This window comes from Pseudopipra pipra, chromosome 8, assembly GCF_036250125.1.
Source record: "Pseudopipra pipra isolate bDixPip1 chromosome 8, bDixPip1.hap1, whole genome shotgun sequence".
Classification (NCBI taxonomy): Eukaryota; Metazoa; Chordata; class Aves; order Passeriformes; family Pipridae; genus Pseudopipra; species Pseudopipra pipra.
The window spans coordinates 4116525-4138014 of record NC_087556.1 but is presented as its reverse complement, the minus strand read 5'-3'; the positions used below and the strand labels follow the sequence as shown (position 1 = coordinate 4138014).

The window sequence follows — 21490 nt, the reverse complement described above, 5'->3', positions numbered from 1 at the left end:
CGCCGGATCGGTCGGCGATTGGCTGTGGGCGCGGCGGCCGCTCGGAGCGTGAGGCGCGGCTGGCGCGCGGCGGGTGCGGAGCGCGGCGTGGCGGAGCGGCGGCGATGCCCGAGGCCACGCGGTGCGGCAGCGGCAGCGGGGCCGAGTCGGGCTCCGACTGCTCCATGGACACGGAGGCGGCCCTGGAGAGCGGTCGCCGGCGGCACAAGGTACCGGGGAAGGGCTCCGGGAGCGGCCCGGCCGCGACCGCACGCTGGGGCCGGTGCCCGGCGGGCCTGGCCTCGGGCCGCGGCCGCCCCGCACCGCCCGTGCCGTGGGCCGGGCGCGGGAGGCACGGCGGGGCCGCGGGCCGGGCCGGGGCCGGGCGCCACGTGCGCTGGCGGGCCAGGCCGCGGCCCCGCCGCACGTGCTGGGCCCGGCGGGAGCCCACGGAGCGCTTCCCCCGAGCGCCGGGGCCCGGGCACCTCGTGGGGGGAACGCGCCTCTGCTCGGCGGCGGGCGGGGGCTGTTGCCCTCTACCTGTTCCCCCCCTCGGCAGTAACTAGAACGTGTGCTCCAAGGTTTAACTGTTCCGCGCCCTCTTCCCTGTTCCCTGTCCTTGGATCCACGAGCGCGTGTTTTCATTTGCTCTGTGCCTTGCCAGAAGGAGAAGAAAGAGAAGAAATCTAAACGCCGGGACAAGTTTCAGAGGGGGAAGGCTCCGACAGATGAAAGCGAGGAATCGGATGAGGCTGTTTATACCCCGAAAGTCAAGAAGTCGAAGAGTGTCAGTAAACAGAACGGTCATGCGAGAGAAGAAAGCCTGGAGAAACCGAAATTGTCTTCCTTAAGCAGCAAATCCTCCCGCAAGAGCCGGCAGAGCAGTTCTAGTGAGACGTCAAGTGAGAGCGAGAGCGAGAGTGAGCAGGAGCAGGTAAAGCCAGCGATTGGGTTTAGTTAAGTGGTGTGTGCAGCTTTAAACTCCTGTCTTGCAACAAGGCCAGATTTAGAATGGGTTATCCCTTCTCCCCCCCCCAATCAGCTGAAAGTGCTGTAAATTATCAGGCTTTAAAGCTTCTTGAATTGTCCATTCCGTTGATTATTTGCAAAAATTTTGAGTTAAGAAAGTCCTGAAGTTCCAGATCAGTGCACCAGAGTTTCCTCACTTCAGCAGTCTGTCAGCTTTGGCGGACAGACAGGTTGCAGTGAGATGGAGCTTTGATATGATTCAGCATCGTTAGATATGAGTGTTGGGGTGTTCTCTGCAGAGCCAGGAGTTGCACTTGGTGATCCTTGTGGGTGCCTTCCAACTAAGGATATTCTGCCATTCTAATTCAGAGTTTTCAGAGTTTTGGTTTGGGTGTTTTGCATTTACTATGCTGTTAGATATGAAACAGTCTCCACTTACAGATTGCTTGCTAACTTTGCCCAACTTCAAGATATGATGGTAAATCAAAGAAGGCCCTTTAGCTGTGATGCTGTCACTGAAGTGTGTGACACCAGTGCCTGTGCTGTTACCTTGGATTTACTGACAGTCACGTGATACTCATGTGGAATCTTACCCAAATTATTGTTTACCCAACAGGAGCTGACTGGCGAACAGAAAGAGGGGGCTTTCTCCAATTTTTCTATTTCCAAAGAAACTGTCCAGCTTCTTCAAGGTAAAAAAAGAACCTCAGTGATCTCTGTCATGTGTTTTTATGCCCAACATTCTGGACCAGTGATCTCTGAGGTGTGCTCTTCTCGTGCATATGCAAGCAGGGGCACTGTGCAGGACACAGGAATTGCCTGCTCTACGTACACCTTGGAACACAGACTTTCCTGTTTGCAGTGTTGCCCAGCTCAGCCTTTACAGTAGAATTCTAAATGACATAAGCTAAGGGGAAAAAATTAGTGATGTGTGAGAATTTTTCAATTAAAGGTTATGTTGTTGTGAATAAAGGAAAACCAGTTATATTTAGAATCTTTGATGTTAGGTTGTACATGACTTAGTATGAATTAAGAGAAGAATAGAAGAGGTTTTGAGATTTGAAACGAAGAGGTTTTCATGGATAGCTGGGGACTATTACAAAAATAAAGGCACAGTCCTCAAAGTCTCCCATAAAGGCTGATAATTTCATCTGTCCCAGCTGGTACTGTGTGTGGTGATATGAAGTAGAATAAAATGGACAGACCCAGGGCACTTTGCAGATGACCCCTGTAATAAATAAATCGGTGGAGGTGATGATATAATCCTGACTTAGTGTAGAGTTGATGGAAATGCTGATTGGAATAACTTCCACTGAAGAGTATGAAAGAACACCTGTAAAATGATCATATTAAGGAAATCTTTGCAATTGTCACAGCTCGAGGAGTGACGTACCTGTTTCCTGTGCAAGTGAAGACCTTCAACCCAGTGTATTCTGGCAAAGATGTCATTGCTCAGGCACGAACTGGAACAGGAAAAACATTCTCTTTTGCCATTCCCTTAATTGAAAAGCTTCAGGGAGAGTCCCAGGAAAGAAGAAGAGGCCGTCCACCCAAGGTAACTGTGCCGAGGTAGAATGCTCGTTTTGCTTTGTCCTGCGTCCCAGTGATTCAGATTTTAACCCACTGGGGAAGTTCTTCAGGTTTGTGCAGGGATAAGCCAACCCACATTAAAGGTTGTTTGAAATCTGTGTTCACTGGGCTTTGCCTGTGCCCTGTACTGCCTCACAGCCTCTGCTCAGTGCAGAGCACGACAGCTCTACCCACTTGTCAGTTCCTTGTTCTGCCACAGGGAGACCGAAACCACAGGTGTGCCACGTGTTCCTCTGCAGTTTTGTTCAGTCACCCCACAGGGCCACAGGTTACTGAGTGCTTGTTTTTCTCCCAGATTAGGAATAGATTAGTTACTAATGGTAACTTGACAGCTTGATAAAAGCTGTCTACTTAAACAGGCTTTTTTTTTAAACATGTAAACAGTGGGTGGTTTTAAAAACAGACTTAGTTTTCACAAGGACCACCACCAAATGTTGAAGCTTCTGCTCTAGAGAATGCAGATTTGTTATGATCTGTCTGCATTCTGCCAGTGTGGTTTAAAAACCACGTGTGGTTTTTCTCTGAACTCTTACGATGCCTCCTAAACGAGACAGGCCAAGGCTCATGGTGTCCCCATTAATAATTTCTATCAGTTCATTTCATCTTGTCACCCTTCTCATAGATTACCTGAGGTACATTCCAAAAGTAGTACTAGCAGTTTTAGATGTGTCTGCCCATGTTGGCTGGCTGACTGAGAATGCTGTCCCTAGATTTGGCAGTCCTTTAAGGAAAGGAAAGCTTTCAGGGAGCCTTCAAAAAGATTTCAGGCCTCACTCTACCATAATACGCTATTTGCTTTTTTGGTAATGGGTTTGAATTTTGAAAGAATTACCGGGATAAAGATTTTAAGGTTCCTTTTGTGAAGCCACTGATGCCAGGTTTGAGAGCAGTACTTCCATCTCATGTTAAGCTGAATTAGTTACATGCCTGCAGTGAAGCCTGTGTACTGGAGAGAGGAAAATTCCTTGGGTGCTTCTGCAGGGATGTGTTTTAGCACTGAACACAGCTCTGCAGGTGGAACACGATTTCCTGAGTCACAGGGAAGCCAAGGGACAGGTGATGGCTCTTCCTTACATCTTCTCACAGGACTGTGGGTCATTACTGAGTGGGTGTAAAAGCCTTGTATTACCCAGATCCTTCAGTCTTGTACTCAAACAGCAGCCTTGTAGAGGGAGGCTTGTAGCTCCTGATCTGTTCAGGAGCTAAACTTAAGTAAGATTTAAGTATCTCCTACCCAATTCAAAAAGAAGTTAGCCTGTCCCAAATGAGTATGTTTTGAAGGAGTTTAATGATGTTACATGAGGCTCAAGCAGCGTGTTTCTCCAACCTTTGCTTAAGTGACTATTTAAACTAGATTTTTTTATTTTAATTTTGTAAATGGTCAGGTCTAAATCGATGATTAGAAGTCTAGTGATTTCTTGGCAGAAGCCATGCTGAGAGAACATCTATTTGTCTTTCTTCTATGTAGGTTCTAGTTCTTTGTCCAACAAGAGAGCTGGCAAATCAGGTTGCCAAAGACTTCAAGGACATCACAAGGAAGCTGACAGTAGCTTGTTTTTATGGAGGAACTCCATATAATGGACAAAGTAAGTGACACTTAGGACAAATAATTGAAATGTTGATTGACTGACATTTAAGAAATGCATTTGGATCTTTCCAAGCACACACTTTTAGCTCAAGAGCTGGAGACTATTAATGGGGAATTCAGTAGCTCAAAATGCATCTTATGGAGATAAATAGCTCTGGCTATCAGTTATATTCTTGGTGTTGCTTATCTGCTCATGTACCTCAAATTAAAGTGAAAGAGATTATACTGTGTGTATAATCTGGGTTTAGGGTCTTGTAAACACATTTTCTTTAAAAAATGTTTGGTCTTAGAGCTGTGAGTGGGTATGTGGTTTGTCATGTGATAAGGAATATCTAGAGGATTTGTAAAGTGGAGAAGGAGTTGTTGTGACGGCGTAATTTACTGTCTTGGTGGTTGTAAACAAGGAATGAGAATAAGCTCTTTCCTTGTGTTATATCTTGGGATGTTAGGGATGAATTTTTTTTCTACTACAGAACCTCAGGAAGGAGCCGAGTTTAGTAATTTGGATAGTTAAATAAGTAAATTTCTTAAAAGTTTCCAATTAAGGTAGACAATGTGGGAAGAGTGAACTATTTCTAAAGAATATTAAAAGACACTCATTGTTTGCTACTCTTTAAATCATGGGGAGAGGGAAGGTAGGTGATTTTTTTTTTCATTCAGGAAGAGCAGTAGATTTTCTACCTTAGCTTTTCTTGCCGGATTTTCTCTTCCTGTTCATTTGTTCCCATATTTTTAAGGAGAGCACCTAGGAATGGTTTAAGAAGGTGTTTCATTGTTAGCTACCATGTGTTGCTAATGTGCAGAGTGCTCCCTGGTTCACTGCTGGCTCCTCTCCTCTTTCCTGTTTACCAGTTGATCTCATGAGAAGTGGCATTGACATTTTGGTTGGGACACCTGGTCGTATCAAAGACCATCTTCAGAATGGCAAACTGGACCTTACCAAGGTGAAACACGTTGTGCTTGATGAAGTTGACCAGATGCTGGACATGGGGTTTGCTGAGCAAGTGGAAGACATTTTACGAGTTGCATACAAGAAGGGTAATCTCAATATTTAAACAAATAGTAGAAAGTACTAGTAATAATTTAGTTTGCTAAAATTCAGGTGTATTTTTGTGAAAGTGGTAAGGTGGCTTTGTTTAGAAATGACGGAACATTATATGTTAATGCAGTTCATGAGGAAGAAATGTGAAAGTGGGAATCATTCACAGAACCTTTGCAAAGCTTGAAGTCCAGTACCTGGGGCTTGTAAATAACTGTCTTTGACATCTATCTTTAAGTTGTGCTTGGACTTCTTCTAATTAAAACGAATTAGCTTTTCACCTTTTACACTGCTTGAAAACAGACTGGATTTTTTGGTCATAGTAACTTTTTCCTAATCTGGAAAACATTTGGACTTCCTAGAGTGTTTTTTCTCCAGAATGTCGATAATGCGTGAATTTAAAGAACTGAACTGCCTTCTTTATTTTATGTACTGACATTTAAACTTGGGTTTTTAATCACCCATGTAATCAACTTGTGTGCATCTGTGAGACAAAATGTATGAAGTTTGTGAAACATTGTTCTGTTTTTTTTTAAGATTCTGAAGACAATCCCCAGACACTGCTGTTTTCTGCAACTTGCCCACACTGGGTGTATGATGTGGCCAAGAAATACATGAAATCTAGATATGAACAGGTTGACCTTATTGGGAAAAGAACCCAAAAGGCTGCTACAACAGTAGAAGTGAGTAATCTGTCTAACATGGAATGTTTTCAGGCTTTTACCTCATTTTTTTATGCTTCAGAAGGTGCATCATCAGAATGATATTGGAAGTTGTTTTGAGCACCTGTTTTTAAGCATAAGGCACATTACTGCCTAGTCAGGTGTTTCTAGGTTTAGGATATGCCTCTCTTCTCCCAGCATCCGGTAACCATATACACTCTCACATGCGGTGAGGATTTGGTTGTCGGTTCTGTATCTGGATTTATCCGAGTGGGAAGCAAAAGGCACAGACATCAACCTGGCTCTTCTAAATCACTGTAGACATCACAGTTGATTTGAGCTATTCTGTATACAGGAGATTTTTTTTTTTCAAACTTCCTGTAGTACTCCATCTCAGTAGGCCCTTGTTGGCTGTGCAGTAAATTCCATAGCAAGGAATACTATCCATATGTGCCTGATTTCCTCTTACTGTAGTTATTTTACTGACCATTAGACTAGTTGTTGTGGACATAAGAGCCCTGTGAATTTTGCATGTTCCAGGAACATGAGTTAGCACATTTCCCCATCAGGAAACTGTATAACTCTTTACCATTTCTGTATTTTACAGTTTCAAATGTATTTTAAAAGACTCTTATGTTTTTACATAAGCTAAGCACTGAAATTCTTCTCCACAGCATTTGGCAATAGAGTGTCACTGGTCTCAGAGAGCTGCAGTTATTGGGGATGTCATCCAGGTCTACAGTGGCAGCCACGGGAGGACCATTGTGTTCTGTGAGACCAAAAAGGAAGCAAATGAACTGGCTCTGAATGCTTCCATCAAACAGGTATTTCATCATCTGTATTAAGTAACAAAACCTGTCAGAGATGTTGATCAGCCCTATGTTGATAGCAGACCTATGCTGAGTAGGTTTTAAAGAGAGTTTCAGAGTGGATAAGGCAGGCTTTTGCAGGTGGTCAGATGGGATTTTAGTCTTTCTCTCTGACATTAAACAAAAATTGTAAGTTACTATTTTGAGACAGCCAAGCCTTGCATAGATGGTGTGGATGGCAAGTTAGGGCATAGTTTCTTTCCTATGTCACAGAAATTAGACGTGGAGATAAGACACATATTGCAATTCTGTTTTCCTGCTGTTGTTAAGGGCCTTTGAGGGATATGAATAAGAATTACTGCGTAAATATTGTCAGACTCTTAAATATAAATTCTGGTAATTCAGTTCTTCTGTATCTTGCCATAAAGTACTTATCAAATACCAAGGTGTTGTATCCAAAACTGACCATAAAATGGAGCACTGTCTTGGATTTTGGTACAGTTTTAAAATAATATTGTTTTTCAGGATTGCCAGTCGTTGCATGGTGACATTCCTCAGAAGCAAAGAGAGATCACGCTGAAAGGTTTTAGAAATGGTTCATTTAAAGTTCTGGTTGCAACCAATGTAGCTGCCCGTGGTTTAGATATCCCTGAAGTTGACCTGGTTGTACAAAGCTCACCACCAAAGGTAGGAGACTGTTATGTTGGGTGTGTTGTCATAATTTGTAATGCCATTATCAAATAGTACATGCTGTCAGCTGATGATATTGCCCACATAATTTGTCAGCATTGCATATAAGGGTGAGAAATGTCCCTAGTAGGTAGAAATAGTTTCTTACAGGAATTTTTGAGAGTCTGTCAGTCTCCAGCATGTTTAAAGATGGTCTCCTTAAAATGCCTTTTTAGGAGGCTGTTCAAAGCCACTCCCTTCAAGGCTGGATGTAGTGATTGCAAGTCTGGAAGCAGCGGGAAGAATTATCACTAAGTAGGGGTGTATATGAGGAAGGGACCCCAACAGTGAGAACATTGGCTTAAATTAAGTGTTTAAAAGAAACAATGTTTCAGTGGATTTGCTATTAATATCACAGTAACCATGCTCACGTTGATGCCAAAAGGGTGAGTGGGATGGTTGTAGAGGTACACACGCTCCAAGTGTGTGGTGATGGATAAACGAGTTGATCCATGCTCATGGCTCTGGCTTTCAAACCATCTTTTTTAGAGGATTATGGGAAAGCATATTCACTTGACATTAGTGAAACTGTTATTTAATTCTCTTAATGCAGTTACTGTGCATTGCTCAGTCTTAAACTACAATAGCTTCTACAAGTTGGGTGGGTGCAATGAGTTGATTAAATGAGAGTGAATTAGGTGACTCACAGGGCTGTCTGTTCTGAAGGATGTGGAGTCCTATATCCATCGTTCCGGGCGCACGGGTCGAGCTGGGCGCACTGGGATCTGCATCTGTTTTTACCAGCGAAAGGAAGAGTACCAGCTGAGACACGTGGAACAAAAAGCGGTACAGTACAGTTTCCTTCTGTCTGTGAGCGCTCTGATGTGTTAAGGGTGGCGTGTTAAAGTGTAATGTTTTGTGCAGTAGCTCAGTTACAGAATGCAGCTCCAGAGGCACCCAGTGGAGGTTCGGGTGCCTTGGGGAGTGTGGGTGCACTGTCAGCTGCTGTGGAGCAGGGAGAGCTCTGCACGTGCCCACGCTTTTTCTGCAAACGCCAGTGAGGTTGTCCCCGTGGAAGTGAGGAAAAGCTCACAGGACTAACAGTATAGTGTTCATCCTGGTTGTGATCTGATCAGTGATGTGCATATGTGCAGCTTTACTGGGAAGTGTTACTTGCATTTTTGCACTTCGTGCACTATTCCATATGGTAGTTTTCTTGCCAATTAAGTGTTCAGTTGGGATGACATTGTTTATTGTTGTCACTTAAAATGCAGACTCACATTTACACTAAGGCTCTTGTATTAAATAACTTGTATTAAATCCGAATCAATCAGACTAAAAGTAATAATTTAGAATTTGTAGGACTTTTTTTTCCCAGGACTCTGCCAAAATGCACGCTGTTTATTTCAGTTTAAGGTCACTGAATCATTTGAATTGACCTGGTACATAAAAGCCTTTTTAAGTGTTACCCGTTCATGTGTAACCTTAACCTTGCAATTTTCACTCGGAAAAACTGGGAGTTAAAAGGTGAAAATAAGAAGAAAAATGATAGGCTTAAATGCTTGTTTTGTTGGAATTCAATATTGCTTCTTTAGAACTGACTTACTTATGGTCTGCAATTTTAATTTGTATTTTGCCTTTTAAATTTCAGGGCATTACATTCAAGCGTGTTGGTGTTCCTACTGCAACAGACATAATAAAGGCTTCCAGCAAAGATGCCATGAGGTGTGTTTGGGAACTCGAGTCCTGCTGTATCCTCCTGCCTTCCTCGTTCAGAAGGGCTGTTTGGGTTGCTCTTTGCTGTCTCTCTGAACTTTCTGATCACTATTAAAGTCTTGGACTACTGTTTTTCTTCTCTTCCAGAGCTCAGTGAATATTAGTGTATACGTTTTTTAATTTTTTTGCTTTAATTACTTAGGTGCCTGGATTCTGTTCCTCAGACAGCTATTGAGTATTTCAGAGAATCTGCTCAGTTGCTGATAAAAGAAAAGGGACCAGTTAACGCTCTGGCTGCAGCTCTGGCCCATATTTCGGGCGCTACTTCCATCGAGCAGCGCTCGCTGCTGAACTCGGATGCGGTAAGGAAGGGTGTATGGCTTAATGTCTGCCTTGGACCTGGAGAAAAACAACACACCTCTGTGTTGTCTAAAGAGAGAATTATTGGTCTCCCTAGATTTCGTTTGAGCACTAGACTTGAGCCACTGGGAACTACTGATTTTGTTAAAGCAACAATATAGCGGCTGTAGAGATACGTCCCTGTAACAGTATCTATTTGGCGCTTAAATGTAGATCGGCAGGTCTCTGGTGTGTTATAGATGTGCTGAAACTGATTCCTCTGACGGAATGGGACATGCCCCGTTTCTATTTAGGGCTTTGTTACAATGATCCTACGCTGCTCTGAAGAAATAAACAACATGAGCTACGCGTGGCGAAGGCTGCGAGAAGTGCTGGGTGACGATGTCGATCGGAAGGTGAACAGAATGTGTTTCCTCAAGGGAAAAATGGTAAGTTTTTGGTTCGTGTCTCTGATACTGGGCTCTGCTTGTTGCAGGCCTTTCTCAGCAATGGTCAGGGGAGGTATTTGGTGTTTTTCCATATTCCAAGCACTGTTGGTAAGGACAGAACTGCTGGGCCTCGGTCTGTTGTATTAGGACCTGGGGCTCTGCTGCTGTGCTAAAGAGGTAGGATAATGCATGGCTGTGGGGAGAGCAGGACAGCTAAAAGGTATGAGGTGTGTGCTAACTGAATGACAAAGCAGAATAGGATTTCTTAGGACATACAGTTCTGATAGTGCCTGGCTGTCAGGTGTAGATTTGTAGGTTCTATGGTTTTTAGTTGCAGTCATTTTAAAAGGCTTGACTTGTATCCATTAAAATTATTCTTTCTTTTTAGGGTGTGTGCTTTGACGTTCCTGCAGCAGACCGAAAAGAAATAGAGGTACATTCATTGCAATTTCTGGGTACAGCAGACTGTAGATGAGACTGGCTGGACTGGGTTAGACTGAAAACATAATGTAACCTGTATCCTGCCTTTTTTAGTGGCAGAAGGGATGGCTTGAAGGAATTTAGGAACAGAACAAGCATACGGTGTTTTTTTCTGAATGCCTTTACCTAAGGCATTCCCCTGTGGCTTGAGACTTTTACACTGAGTAAAGAGGTGATGTGAAGACTCCACCCCTTGTCACTGCTACTGGATTCATCAGCAGCAAGCTTTGTTCCCCTTTTTTTCTGTTCCCTGCCCCCATTTTCACCCAGAGTTCTCTCCACAGAAAAGTGAATTCCAGGTTTTCGCTTGGCAGAATTAGTATTCTCATGCCAAAATTCCCTAGACTTCCTATCTTTGCTTCAGGTGTTTCTCTGGTAGTGCATCTCTATACCCTCATGGCCTAGTATTCATTCACTCCTAAAGCAATGTTTTGCTCTGGATTAGAGGGTAACTGAGTGAGGGGAGGCTGTGGATTTGTAATCAGTAATAATTATAGTGGTGTTCTTAACAATTGAAGGCTTAAAATTTTGAAACCAGTATTGGCCACTTCAGTTAGAAGCTCGAATTCCATATATTGGGTCAGAATTTTACCTTTTCAGTTGAGCAAGCCTAACAATTATCACATACCCTGTATTGGCGTTCCTAGAATTTAACTTGCTATGTCCGACTTTATTTTGATAGGCAAAATGGGAAGATTCAAAACATTGGCGTTTGTGTGTGGCGACTGAATTACCGGAGTTAGTGGAATCCTCACGAGGAGGAGGAGGAGGAGGAGGAGGAGGAGGAGGAAATGGCCGAAGCTTCTCGAGCTCCAGGAATGGGCGGCGTGGTGGCTCGGGTAGAAACAGATTCAGGGGCAGAGGCCAGAAACGAAGCTTCAGCAGAGCATTTGAACATTAACTTCAACAATCCAGAAAAAAACAGGACTGAAGTATTTTATATATTACATTACACTAGGCAGTTTCTGTGTGTTTGTACCACCGGGGAAAATATTTCATTAAAGTACTTTTTTTTGTCAGTACTACTTTGTTCATAAATAAGATTCTGTTCATTTAAAAAAGAACCCCAAAACAAAAATCCCCCAAAAAGCCCACAAGAAAAAAAGAAATGTTTCCTTTGTTTCTCATATTGTTTCTCATATTGCTATTTGAGTTTTTCCAGAATATGTCTATTGCATTCAAAACTGTATCCTGGTTCACTGTATAATATATAGATCTTAATTGCTGCTCAAACCTGTACATTTTCTGATAAAATTAAATATTATTTTACAACTTCATATTCTGTTGCATATTTGAAGCATTGTTTTGCAAATGGAGATGCAGGTAGGTGCTGGACTTGGGAGCGTGGCAGCAGGAGCCCCTTGAAGATGAGTCCAGGTTTTTTTTTTTTTTTGGTGGAATCAGAATGAAGCTCTTCTTTCCCTAAAATTATTTTTTTTTTAGTTTCTGTCCCAAATTGTGACTGCTTATACAACTGTGGGCAGGAAAGACAGATTCCAAAGCGTGAGGGGGAGCCTTGTGAGGGGAGCCCTGTAAGAGAGATCCATGAGATGTCCCTGTGCGAGTGTTGCAAAATGTGGAATATGTCAAGATTGTCGTAAGTCAGGATGTTCTTTGATGTGATATCTTCGTATATTTTCAAACCTAACCAGCAAAAAAGGAGACCTAATCAGTGGAAGATAGCAGTTAGCATCCCTTATTCAAGGTCATCCTGGAACTGACAAGCTTTAGGGATGATGTAAATGAAGATGTTCGCCTATGTCTACATTGCTAACTTGGCAAAATACTCAGGGTCCATGTACCCTATAGCTGAATTATGGTCATTATAATACTAAAATTCATGCCCACAAGTCAAAAAGACCCTGCCCAGTTGCAGACCCTTCCCCTGAGCATGTCGAGAAGTTGACTGGGATTACGTTACTGGTGCGGAAATTACTAACCATTTCTAATAGACGGGCTGTGCTTGGAAAGTTACTGGCTGAATTTCTGTGTGTTAATAATGGCGTGGAAAGCCCGGTAGTCGTTCTCGACTTGTGGGATCCCACGGAGCACCCGGGCTTGGGCAGCTCCGAAACAGAGAATCAGTGTGTGTCCGTATCGGCTTGCTGCACACCGGGGAAAGAACGCGGTTTTGTGGGCGACAAGCGGAGATCCGTGAGGGGAACTCCATGGGCGGGTACCGTGAGGGGAGATCCGTGAGGGAGGTCCCATGAGGGTTTACTGTGAGGGGAGATCGGTGAGGGAGATCCCATGAGGGTGTACTGTGAGGGGAGATCGGTGAGGGAGATCCTATGAGGGTTTACTGTGAGGGGAGATCGGTGAGGGAGATCCCATGAAGGCGTACTGTGAGGGGAGATCTGTAAAGAGCCCCACGCGGGCACCGCGGTGGCGCGGGAGCGGGCGGAAGGGGCCGGCGCGGCGGAAGGGGCGGTCCGGGGCGGTGCGGCGGCTGCATGGGGGCCGTGTGGGGCCGGGCGGCGCGGCTCGGGCTCCCGGCGGCGCGGGCGGCGGCGGCCCCGGCGGGCAGCGGCGCTGGGCGGCTCCGCTGGCTGTGCGGAGCCGGGTCGGCCCCGCTGGTGCTTCTGGCGGCCGCGCTGCCCCGCGGCCCGGCCCGCCCTCCTCACTTCCTGCGCGCCGGGGCGGGGCGCGCGTCCTGGGGCCGCCGAGCCGAGAGCGGCAGCGGGAGCGGTGCGGCCGCCGCGCACCTGCCCGGGGAGCAGCCACCAGCCATGCCCGCCGCCGAGCCCGAGCACAGCCCCGCCGAGCCGCAGGCGCCTGCTGCCGCCGAGCCGCTGCGCCGCGGCCGCCGCAGGAAGGCCAAGGTGGGAGCACCACGTGCGGCCGCGGGGGCGGCCATTTTGTGCGGGCTTCGAGGGGGCTTGGTGTCAACTCGGGGCGGGCGGGACCGGGTTCCTCCGGGTAACGGCGGCTTTCCCGCGGCAGGACGAGGGCGCGGAGAGGAAGGTGAAGCGGCGCGGTAAGGCCGAGGGCGAGCAGGCGCAGCCCGAGGAGAGCGGGCTGGGGAATGGCGACCTTGAGCCGCCCCTGCCCAAGAAGACGAAGAAAATCAAGGAGAACAGCAGCGGTTTGGTGGGAGAGAGCGACGTCGCACAGCACGCCCTGGAATCTTCCCCCACTGCGAGCGACAGCGGGACAGCCCCGGCTGCCCAGGGCAGGGCCGGCGGAGAGCAGGACAGCGACGCCGAGGTAGGAATGCTCTGGCAGCAGGGCCCTGGTCTTGATTAATTAGTGTCCTGCTGGTAGTTAGTGGGCTTAATAGCATATACTGGTCGCTGTGTGGAGACTTGAGCTGCGAGGGCTGTGGGAGCGCAAGGCAGCTGTCCTAGGCAGCTTATTTCGCTGTTCCACGCATCGGGAGTGCCCAGCATCCTGCCCAGCATCCTGCCCAGCATCCTGCCCAGCATCCCGCCCAGCATCCCGCCTGTTCCCGCGGGGCTGAGTGAGGCGCAGCAGCACATGCACCTACACGTGGGAACTGGCTCTCCACGTGCTTTCCCCCTCGCGGTGGATGCCGAGCCTTTGGAGCAGCGTGTCCTGCAGTGCAGGAGGCTGGATAGCAGCGAGCAGTTTCCATGTGTTCCTCTTCTTCGTGTCGCAGCTTGTTCTGTGTCTCGCAGCATAAAGGTTTCTCCCTGCAGCACGGGCAGTCACCATCCCAGAAGCGTGCTTTGTGCTGTGATGGCACTTTCTCTGCTGGCAGGACTTCTGAAGAAGTATTTGGCGAGGTGTCCTGTAGGGGAAGGCGCGGTTATCCTCGTTAATTCCTATTTCATCTGTGGTCTCACAGATACGTGCAAGGGGGCCCTGCTGGTTGCCTTGCCCTGTGTAGAGCCTTCTGTGGGTAGTTTTGTGTTTCAGGTGGGAACATGAATCAACGGATTTTGTGCTTTTTGTGCATTGGGTATAACAATGGATCTTTGAAGTAAAAGCTAAATTGTGAGCTTTAAGTATTTTGTGGTGTTTAAAGTTCAAAGCTCTTTGCATGTTATACTGACTAGGTGTCTTTGAAAAGGAAGTTTCTGCTTTGCACACTGAACTGTGACACCAAGTATGTTTTGTTGTGGAAAACAGTTTTCTAATGGTTTCAGTGGACCCTAAGTTAAGACTTTTAACAAATAGTTTGCCTTTCCTGATTTGCTGTGCATATATGCACGGGTACCTGCATCAAAAGGGTTTTCTTTTTCTTTAAACAGGAAGGAGGTAGATGGTGAAATTGTGGTGGTAAAAGCACCTATGTAGTGCCTATGTAGGGAATGTTATGTGCTTATCTCTGAGGGCTAATAGATTTTTTTTTTAAATCCTGTTAGGAGCTGACAGAAGAAGCAAAGGAAGGCGCCTTCTCTAATTTCCCTCTCTCCCAAAACACTATCAACCTTCTCACAGGTTAGTTAACGGGGTAAAAGATGTTTCTGTGAATGTTTGCTCAGAATTGCACTCTGTTACCTGCATAAATAGAAACCCAAGGGTAGATTGTTCTAAATCATCTTAAATTTATTATGTGGTAAGAATATGCTTATGAGCAGTCACCGTAGACTGAAAAAAATCTACTGTTTTTAGTAGGCAAAAAGTTTCTGTTTTGTTCATTTTGAAGTGCCCTAAGGTGAATTTCTTATTCTATGCAGTGATTATTCCTTGATCTACATTTCAGAGACAGGGTTTCTTTTCTTGTCAGCATCATTCTACTTACTGTGTATCTTTACTTCTCTTCTTCTGTGTGCTCTCTAAAATATTGCTTCTTAAATAAGCTTGATGGAGTTTTGTGTGCGAAGACTATTTGCCTCCTGTGAACAGGTTGTCTGTGATTATTCTCATGCTTTTGGGCGTTTTCACATCTCTTCTCAATTAGTTTTGTAATTGCTGTAGGATTCTTGTCCTCTGTGTTGGGAAGCTGTGCAATTCTTGTTCCTCAGACAAAAATTCTCCATGTTCCTTTACGTTTTCCTTGCTCAAAAGTTTCTCCTGGATGTATTGTTTAATTTTGTGCAAAATCTCTTTGAAGTTTTGGAATGTTTTGGAACAAACACCCTCACCTACTCCCCACCCTTCAAAACTGAGCTACCACAAAATCTTGGACTGTATCAGACAAAATGTGTTGGGTTTATTTTCCTTTCTCTCCTGTTGTCTTACACCACATATTTCAAAGAAGGCTGTATTTCATTGTGGATACTCAGCTCTGTGTTTGGGAGTGGCATACCTTTTGATCTAGAGCAGGAATAAAATATAAAGATAGTGTTTTTTTTCTAAGTCACATCTTCTGTTGTGTACAGGATTTGACATGATGTGCCCTATATATTTGGGCTGTTTTTGAGGGCTTCTAATTGTTTGTTCAGCTTTTAGTGAAGTCTCTTTCAATTATCTTGCAGCTCGAGGTGTAAAATACCTGTTCCCTGTGCAAGCGAAGACTTTCCAGCCCATATATGATGGCAAAGACGTCATTGCTCAAGCTCGAACGGGAACTGGGAAAACCCTTTCCTTTGCTCTTCCACTGATTGAAAAACTCCAGAGTGTCTCACAGGATGGGAGAAGAGGCCGTGCACCCAAAGTAACTTACCACCTAAGGGTTAACACCAAAACCTGAGAGCATGGCAGGTTTTGAAAGCAGTTTTACTATTGCTTTTGGGATTTCTGCCTCAGTTCACTGAGGTTGTTTCTCACTATAAATTCCATGGTGATAATGGAAGGCTTTTGGGGTTTCCTCCTCCCTTCCCCCCATGTGTGGAGGCTCAACAGATGCAATTCCAGAGATGGAATTGGTAACCAGGTGCCAGTGATCAGATATCCTATTCCCATGCAAATGCAGTGTATCATTAGACTGCAGAAATTGTAATAGTGTGCAGACTTGTCACCTCTTTCATCCTTCTGTTTTATTAACTTCAAAGGCAGTGTAAATTTTAAATTCTTACTTTCTGAAGGATTTAAAGAGATAAAATCAGCACTTTATCAGTTCATTCTTAAAATGTTGGGGGAAGGGTAGATACCTGAGGAAGGCAGGCAGGTGGGGAGGGCGGATATATGGCTAGAGTGCATCATGCTGTGTGTCTGTTGAAATCTTACTAGTCCAGATTTAGTAACTGCTCTTACCCCTTAATGCTGAGCTGCACCTTCATTGCCCTTGGTAATGTTACTGAAGTGTCTTATCTGGCTCTAACTTAAGAAAAAAAAAGTATTGCTGTTCTACATCTCAGTTATCTTGCAATGCTTTGCCTCATTTCCTCTTATTGCCTCTGAGGCTGTCTTGGCAGGCTCCAGGATGCAGGGAATATTGCTGGGATGGTGGGAAGCTGTGGGCACCTCTGCAACAAGTGTAGAATAAAAGTGGTAGTACAAGCTGTTTGACACAAAGTAAACCCTTTTTTCATCCTACACCCTCTCCCAAGTACAGCTGCATTTTTGTTTCTTTTTCACTCCCTGCAGGTGCTGGTTCTTGTTCCAACCAGGGAACTGGCTACTCAGGTAGCCAGAGACTTCAAGAATCTCACAAGGAAACTGTCAGTTGCTTGTTTTTATGGAGGAACTCCATATAAAGAACAGCGTGAGTAACCTCTGGAATTACTGCTGGATTGGAGTCGACTTTCTCCAAATGCATTCCATGAATAAAACTCTACATTTCCCCCCCTTAGACTTTCACCTCAGTTGGGAACTCAAGTGGCATTGCTTTCAAAGGAAGCACAAGTGTTACTGTGTACTGCTGACTTTTTACCATGTTGTCTTTTAGCAGTCTGACACTGTCCTTGTTTTCCTGTCTTCCAGTTGATCTCCTTAGAAGTGGCATTGATATTCTAGTGGGAACTCCTGGGCGGATCAAAGACCACGTCCAGAATAGCAAGCTGGAACTTTCCAGCGTGAAGCACGTTGTTTTGGATGAAGTAGATCACATGTTAGACATGGGCTTTGCTGAACAAGTGGAAGAAATCTTAGGATTTGCTTATAAAAAAGGTAAATTCTGAGATCAGGAGAGGGGACAATGTAGAAAACACAGTTATGCTACTTTAAAAAACTGCTGTTGCACCCCCAACTTGAATTCTTTGTGCAATGCTAGTATCAATCCTCAGAAAAGGGCAAGGTAGAATTGGAAAAGGTTCAAAGCAAGGTGACAGATGTCTGAAGTCTTTGCCTTTGCTGTCTAAAGGATACTTAAAATAATTTCCTTGCTTTTAAGTTTTCTTGTTGCTGACTTAGTGCACATAGAAACCTGTCCATTTGAGAGCAACTGTTGCTTTTCTATCAGTTCTCAAGTGTCAGGATCTGTGTCTGAAATCAATGGCCTTTCCTTCCAGGCTCTGAGAACAACCCTCAGACACTGCTGTTTTCTGCGACTTGTCCGCGGTGGGTTTATGATGTAGCAAAAAAGTACATGAAAGATGAGTATGAACAGATTGACCTGATTGGAAAGAAGACCCAAAGGACAGCCACAACTGTGGAGGTGGGTGATTGTGCTGCAGAGCAGTGCAGGTCCTGAGAGCAAGTGGCCTCAATGAAATGGGTTGTGCATTGACTTTACGAATGTGGGTGTGGAATGACTTTTCACATGATTGACATACAGATTTTTGTAAGCAAAGCTTTCATGTGGGGGCAGTAGTGTTTGCAAGCTTAAAAAAATTTTTTCTTGGTTCCTGTGCCTGACTGAGATTTAACACGGGTGGTGGTCACGTTTCCTTCCCAAACAGCACTTGGCAATCCAATGTCGGTCCTCTCAGAGAGCAGGAGTCCTTGGGGACATCATCCAGGTCTACAGTGGCAGCCGTGGGCGGACCATTGTCTTCTGTGAGACCAAGAAGGAGGCAAATGAGCTGGCCATGAATGCCTCGCTCAAACAGGTACTGAACGGGGAGCGGAGGTTCGGATGTTCAAGGGTCGGATGCCCTGAAATAAATAGGAGGTTGAACTGTGTGGATGACTTGTTTCTGTGGGTGGTGGTTTTAAGACTTATAAAGCTGTTTGTAAAGGTAAAGCTTTGCAGTTAAAGTATTCTCTTGGCTATGATTATGAAATTATTCCTTTGGCTTTAAAATCATGCAGGACACAATCAATAGGAAATGTGCAGCTTATGCTGAATAAGCTGGAGACAGTTGTAGTAAACAGAAGCTAGTGTAGTGCACAGATCCCATCCTACGTTAGTGTGCTTTCTGGATTCCCATATCTTAATGGCATTTATTCTTTGAACAGTCATTAGGAAAATCCAGCTAAAATGGTAGAATGGAATGTCTTGTTGCCCTTGGAAGGTCCATCGATAGTTTGTTCAGAACCCAGGTGTTTTGAGCAGGTCTTCTCTCCTTGCTTTTTTTAAGTGTGGGGGAAAGTGCTGCATATTTTTCAGAGAAAATCCCATTAGATACTAAATACTGATTTATGGAGAAAGAGCAGTGGTGAGAATACATGGTTTACCCAGTATTAGATAAATGTCACATACCATCCACATTAAAAACTTGCAGCAACAATTTTTGCCTGTTGGCCCTGCTGCTTTCACAGTAAATCCAATCACTTTGTTCTTGAGTCAATGTGTGACATGTTTTTTCTTACACTGGTGAGTTCTGCTTTAGCATGCTACTCATTTGAATTCTGAGCTTGTTGCTTTCCCCTTTCTCCTTGTCAAACTCCAGTCTGTTTCCTCTGCCATTAAAAGTGGAGGCTGTCCAGATCACCTGTAGAGTTTGGGAATGCCCTGAAAAGTTCACTTAAGCTTCTATGGGTTTTTGAGATGGCTTCCCAGACAGGGGATGTCATGAATGTGTGTTTTAGGTGGCTTGAAGCATCATTGGCAAAAGCAGGTTCGATGTTAAAGTGTGACAAAGTCCATTGTCTTGATAGGGTTCACTCTACAACCTAGTGGATGGTTAAAGCACACAGAGAAAAATAGGACTAAAATCAATCAATCTGAAATGAAGAGAAACTAAAAATAATCTGTGTGGACGTTGGGGGTGAAAAAAAGGGTAAGGATAAAAAGGATTAAAGGAGACACTCCCCTTGAGTCACAAGGTTCAGAGTGGATCCCTTTGCCAAACAGCCCTGGAGGTGACCAGTGGTTTAGGCCTAAAGGTTTTAACAGCACTTAAACAATAGCTTAATTTAAACAGTTTAACAAAAGATTCACACAGAGTTTATTATAGCCCAACAGTAACTCACTCATAGGCCTAACTTGCTTATGAATTGAACCTGCTTAAGGAGTTCCCCCCAAATTCAGTGGAGCAGGTCCAATGCCTTTGCATCTTCTCAACATGTGAAGGGCTGGGCCTCAAGGGCATCAGCACAGGATCCAGCATTTGGTGCTGCTCCTCCAAGAGTAGTCTTGGGGGTCACAAGAGAGCTGGGTTTAGTCATAGTTCTTTTCCATCCTGGCTGCAACTCAGGTCAGTAATAACGAAAATGTTGTTCCACTTGAGTTGTGTTGCAGGCAAGAAAAATAAAGTTTCCAAGGCTGTTCATTACAAAGCAGGAGCTCATTAGGCAGTACAAGTTCCTGGGAGCTGAGACAGTGTGTCTGATGCGCTCTGGAGGAGCTCAGCCCAGGTGCTGTTTCTCAAGGCTGAGGCCTAGTTAGCATCTCTTAGTGCTACCTGAGGAGGGAGCACCACCACAAGAGAGAGAAGTCTCTTGCTACCTCTTGGCAAGCATTGCTTTAGTAACATTGCTTCCAATTGTTCCCGTGGAAGTAAAAGCTGAGGTTGGCCCCCTTGGCACGTCATAGTGAAAAATTAGGAGTGTTATTGTTCCAGAGAAAGATCAAGCCACAAAGTAAGATACTTTATATTCTTTTGGTATCAGCTCTGTAATTATGTTCTGTTGCTCTACACAGTGTTTTGGGGTTTGTAATTAAATGTCTGTAGATAATATGGCCTAAACTCCCCCTCTAAATGCTTTGTGAATGGTTTGTTACACTGACAGGATGCCCAGTCCTTGCATGGAGACATTCCACAGCAACAGAGAGAAGTTACATTAAAAGGCTTCAGAACCGGTGTGTTTGAAGTTCTGATTGCAACAAATGTAGCTGCCCGTGGTTTGGATATTCCTGAGGTTGACCTTGTTATACAGTGCTCACCACCAAAAGTAAGTCATTAGGGGAAATTAAAATTGTTGAGGGTTTTTTGTGGTGCCAGAATGGTGGGTTATTTTTCTGGTTCACCAGAAGTATGTTCCAGTTCACAAATGAAGTGGATTTTTCTGTAAATGCCACGCCTAAAATTTCCTAGTTAAACTTTGGCATTTTGAGCTTTGAATAAAGTAAAACTGTTGGGTTTTGTTTACTCTGGAAAGCTGTAAGATAGGTTTTGACATTGTTTCAGCTTTTCTGAATGCCTTCTGAGTGTGGTGTAGTTTCATTACAATTATAAAATACTCCTGCTGTCTTTTTCTTCTTCTGAAACTCCAATGGAGCTTTTTATTTTAATAAAATAAAAATGTTTAACAAGCTAGTGTTTGTTAAAGCTGAGCAGCGTACTTGGGTGGGGCATTGTACCCAAACCTAGTTGGTTTATGTGTAGTTACAAGTTTGGATATAAACACAATGTATCACTCCTTAGGCTTCTGAATTAGAATTTAGCTTGCATTTAATCTGAAATGTCGAAGTTGAATGACATTAGCTTTTCTCCTGTTGATCTGAATTTCTGAAGGATGTTGATTCCTACATCCACCGTTCTGGGCGGACGGGCCGCGCTGGCCGGACCGGCATCTGCATTTGTTTGTTTCAGAGAAGAGAAGAAGATCTTCTGAAACAAGTCGAGCACAAAGCGGTGAGTTCTGCCTCAAACCTCTGCTTAATGAAATTCTTCAGCTCCTACAAGAACCCTGCCACTCTTAGACTCTGTAGCCATGGGCTGCTTGTGAGTCCAGTATGGCACTCATGTCCCATGGGCTGGTAGGCCTCAAATGTTGCTGTTTGGTGTTTGTAAATGCTTTTATATCAACCTGTTCTTGTGTCTCAGGAGTTTTCACATGTTGGCAGTCCTCTGTGGATGGCAGCAGGCAGGCTGGGAATGCATGAGGGAGGAGACCATTGCATTACAGTTTGCATGTACACTGGAGTAAAGTAGCTCCAGATAAACAAAGCCAGGAACTTAAAAGCTTTATTTTAACTTTAGAAATAACTTAAATAGAGAGTATATTGATCTCCTAGACAGTAAGTAGAGGTCTCAGTAATGTGATTTAGGTAGGATTGAATTGTAGACTGCTGAAAATACCTTTAA

At 44.6% G+C, this 21490-nt stretch overlaps 2 protein-coding genes across 3 annotated transcripts in view; both read left to right on the top strand.

Annotated features, from left to right (window-relative positions):
* The first annotated feature begins 49 nt into the window (after positions 1 to 49).
* On the top strand, positions 50 to 11566 carry LOC135417791 (nucleolar RNA helicase 2-like). 2 transcript variants are annotated; one of them, XM_064662259.1, is made up of 15 exons: positions 50 to 209; positions 647 to 913; positions 1565 to 1640; positions 2325 to 2503; positions 4007 to 4124; positions 4979 to 5164; positions 5703 to 5848; positions 6502 to 6651; positions 7162 to 7323; positions 8032 to 8151; positions 8957 to 9030; positions 9224 to 9383; positions 9675 to 9809; positions 10198 to 10242; positions 10972 to 11566. In XM_064662259.1, the coding sequence occupies exons 1-15, from the start codon at positions 105 to 107 to the stop codon at positions 11188 to 11190; spliced, it is 2142 nt and encodes a 713-aa protein (XP_064518329.1). In that variant the 5' UTR covers positions 50 to 104; the 3' UTR covers positions 11191 to 11566. The 2 variants fall into 2 exon arrangements, with proteins under 2 accessions (XP_064518329.1, XP_064518328.1); XM_064662258.1 differs by having other exon boundaries at positions 51 to 209; positions 644 to 913.
* A 1161-nt stretch (positions 11567 to 12727) lies between these two features.
* Positions 12728 to 21490, top strand: part of LOC135417790 (nucleolar RNA helicase 2-like) — a 14072-nt gene continuing 5309 nt past the window's right edge. The window contains exons 1-10 of the mRNA XM_064662257.1: positions 12728 to 13111; positions 13233 to 13496; positions 14618 to 14693; positions 15674 to 15852; positions 16725 to 16842; positions 17061 to 17246; positions 17588 to 17733; positions 17978 to 18127; positions 20193 to 20354; positions 20918 to 21037. Of these exons, the coding sequence (XP_064518327.1) occupies positions 12743 to 13111; positions 13233 to 13496; positions 14618 to 14693; positions 15674 to 15852; positions 16725 to 16842; positions 17061 to 17246; positions 17588 to 17733; positions 17978 to 18127; positions 20193 to 20354; positions 20918 to 21037 (1770 nt within the window). The 5' untranslated portion in view covers positions 12728 to 12742. The remainder of the gene's footprint in view (positions 13112 to 13232; positions 13497 to 14617; positions 14694 to 15673; positions 15853 to 16724; positions 16843 to 17060; positions 17247 to 17587; positions 17734 to 17977; positions 18128 to 20192; positions 20355 to 20917; positions 21038 to 21490) is intronic.